General features: G+C 44.0%; 1 protein-coding gene across 13 annotated transcripts in view; it reads left to right on the forward strand.

Moving 5' to 3' along the window:
- wnk2 (WNK lysine deficient protein kinase 2) overlaps window positions 1-2,848 on the forward strand; it is a 23,600-nt gene that overhangs the window by 12,616 nt on the left and 8,136 nt on the right. For 5 of the 13 annotated variants that reach the window (XM_034870285.1, XM_034870283.1, XM_034870284.1 and 2 more), the window contains 7 exons: window positions 255-371; window positions 541-951; window positions 1,126-1,731; window positions 2,049-2,098; window positions 2,200-2,362; window positions 2,459-2,575; window positions 2,662-2,832. In XM_034870285.1, coding sequence (XP_034726176.1) covers window positions 255-371; window positions 541-951; window positions 1,126-1,731; window positions 2,049-2,098; window positions 2,200-2,362; window positions 2,459-2,575; window positions 2,662-2,832 — 1,635 coding nt within the window. The remainder of the gene's footprint in view (window positions 1-254; window positions 372-540; window positions 952-1,125; window positions 1,732-2,048; window positions 2,099-2,199; window positions 2,363-2,458; window positions 2,576-2,661; window positions 2,833-2,848) is intronic. The other 8 variants (XM_034870292.1, XM_034870295.1, XM_034870296.1 and 5 more) reach the window with 4 other exon arrangements.

Below are 2,848 nucleotides of genomic sequence, written 5' to 3' on the forward strand. Positions count from 1 at the left end.
TTTTGGAAAAAGGCTGCAATGAAACAAAGAGTGAAAAATTTAAAGGGGTCTGAATACTTTCCGTACCCACTGTAATTTCTTGTAACTTAACTGCGGGTTACATTACATATACTGCATACCGTACTATATAAATGAATCACATTAAGTACACATGCTCTGCAGCACAATTTTATTAAAAACCTTGGCAGTTTAATTCAGTATTAGCTTCTCTTTCCAGTAAAACTAGAAAACAAATGTTTGATTTCCTTCCTTAGCCATTATCTGCTGACCAGCCTACCTCTCACCTGAGTCCTCCTGACATATCTACCAGTTTTCCACAGTCAGTGTCCAGTACTCCTCCCCCTCTCCTGCCCCTGCAGATCAGCACACAGGTGCGTTGTGGTAGCATTAGAGATCAAACTAAGGTAGAGAAAATGGTAGAAACATCCTGCTTATGTTAGTATAGGTTGCTGGGTTCATACATAAAGGGCCTGTGTGAATGTTATATTTATCGACTGGTTCGTATTTGTTCATTTTATATCATTGTCCCTTCTTTCTCAGTTTCCCTCACCATATCCTGTACAAATAGGGGGCCTCACACGCTCTCCCTTCCCCTCATCTCCTCTGCCATGTGCTTACAGCGGCAGTGGCCCTTATATGTCTAGCTCCCACTACTCACCTTCACCCCACCATCCTTCCCTTCCTCTCACCCCCACCTTGGCCTCCGTACCCACTCTCAGCACCCCTCAAACCCCTTTGTCCACACCTCAGTACGTGGCCAATGTGGCACTCTCTATGCCACTTTTTGGCATGGCCATGTCTCCTGCAGGGCCCCAGCTGGGCAGTCCTCTCACATGTCAGACAAACCTTGGTAGCTTCCATGCCACCCACCCCTTACCTCTCTCCCAGGTACAACACACCCCATATCCCGCCCCCTACCCTGAGCAGGAATTGGCTCAGCCACCTGTCCAGGTGAATATTCGGCTCAGTTCTCACTGTTGTGGTTGGGTAATGGAAATAACAATGCGTCTTAATTCTGGGAATATGGCATGCATGGCATGCATTTGGGGATTTAGAAGTGAACCATATTTTATATGTCATAACTGTTGAACAACACCTAAACACCTAAATGCATTTTTTTTTCAGGAACAGATGATTACACCACAGGATAATTTGGGAGATGTTCAACTTTTGGCTCACCCTGTATTGCCTGCTGTTCAGACTCCTCTCTGGGGAAGCGGAGTAGATGCAGAAACTTCTGCAGTTGGCCAAGACTTAAATGTAGCTCCTACAGTTCAAGCCCCAGCCTCAATCTCAGCTACAGCCCAATTTGAAAATCAAGCCCCAGCACAATACCAAACACCACTTTCAGTATCAGCTCAAGCTGGAGTCATGCCTCAAACTCCAGCTTCAACATTTGTTAATGCCCCAACTTCAGTCCCAATACAAGTTTCAACAGCAGTGCACACCACAGCCTCTGCCCCAGTTCAAACACCAGTCTCTGCATCTGGTCTCACTTTTGAATCACCAAAAGGCTCATCTACAAGCTCAGACACATCTGTCCCAGGTTTAGGCTCTGCTCTCATCCCTGTCATGCTGCCAGCTACAACTCCTGTCACAGCTCCAGTTCTGCAGCCTGCTGGCATCCAGACAGTAGTCTCTGTATCTGAGGGTGCCAGCCTGGCCACAACTCAGCAAAACTTTGAGTCGACATCTGCATCTAGCACCCTTCAACAAGAGCCCTGTGTAGAGGTAGGAATAAAGCCAAAGTTTGTACTTTTTAATATGTAGCATGTGTACAATTGAGTGATATATTGTGTAAATTGATCAATCTGCATATGCATAATCATTTCACATTTAAACCCCAGGCTGCCTTTCAAATTATGTTCACATCAATTAATTCCTCCATCCCATCTCAAAACCAGCCTCTCCATTTGAGACTAAAATATCCCGTTAAGGTCAAAAGCTAATAGCACACACCTTCACTAATATGACTACTATACAGTCTTGCAACAACCCTATTCTAAAGTCTTTTAACTGTTTTGCAACTGCACAATTTCTGTCTTCAGGATGTGCTTCAGGACAAACCCGCATTCCTACTTAATTATGCCTATGACAGGTGCGTGTCTTTCAGCTAATTATAGATTCTGTTATAATTCTCTATGATGAAAATGTGTCACCAACCAAGAGGTGATGAATGTCAATTTTTTCCTTTAATAGTCTCAACTCTGATGTGGCATCTGGTAAGGAAACAAGTGACGGGTATGACAGCTTGGCCAGTGGAGGGAAGGGGGACGGAAAACCTAGGAAACACCACCGAAAGTCTGCTCGCACTCGATCCCGGCAAGAAAGGACAAGCAAACCCAAACTGAGCATGCTCAATGTGAGTCATGATGGTGTAATTATTTTGACAATTGAAGTTACAATGTCTTAAAAACTTGATGTGTCTGATTGTACAATGTCACCTCTACCCACACAGGTTTGCAACACTGGTGATAAAATGGTCGAATGCCAGCTAGAGACTCACAATCACAAAATGGTGACATTTAAATTTGATCTGGATGGAGATGCTCCAGAGGAAATAACCACGTACATGGTTAGTTGAACTTTTTGAAGTGTGCAGTTTTTATCATTAATTGGTTTTATGTATTGTATAACATCTTTAAAACTGAATGCTTGCAGGTAGAGAATGGGTTTATCCTACTGTTAGAGAAGGAGATCTTTATTGACCAGCTAAAGGACATTGTGGATAAAGCTGAAGACATGCTGAATGAAGACATAGAGGGTGAAAGGGCCTCCGCCTTGAGTTGTAGTCCTGAACATGGCCAGATTTATGAGGGCCTGGTAGGAGAGGTAAGATGGGGGGTAG

Source organism: Etheostoma cragini, chromosome 4 (genome assembly GCF_013103735.1).
Source record: "Etheostoma cragini isolate CJK2018 chromosome 4, CSU_Ecrag_1.0, whole genome shotgun sequence".
NCBI lineage: Eukaryota > Metazoa > Chordata > Actinopteri > Perciformes > Percidae > Etheostoma > Etheostoma cragini.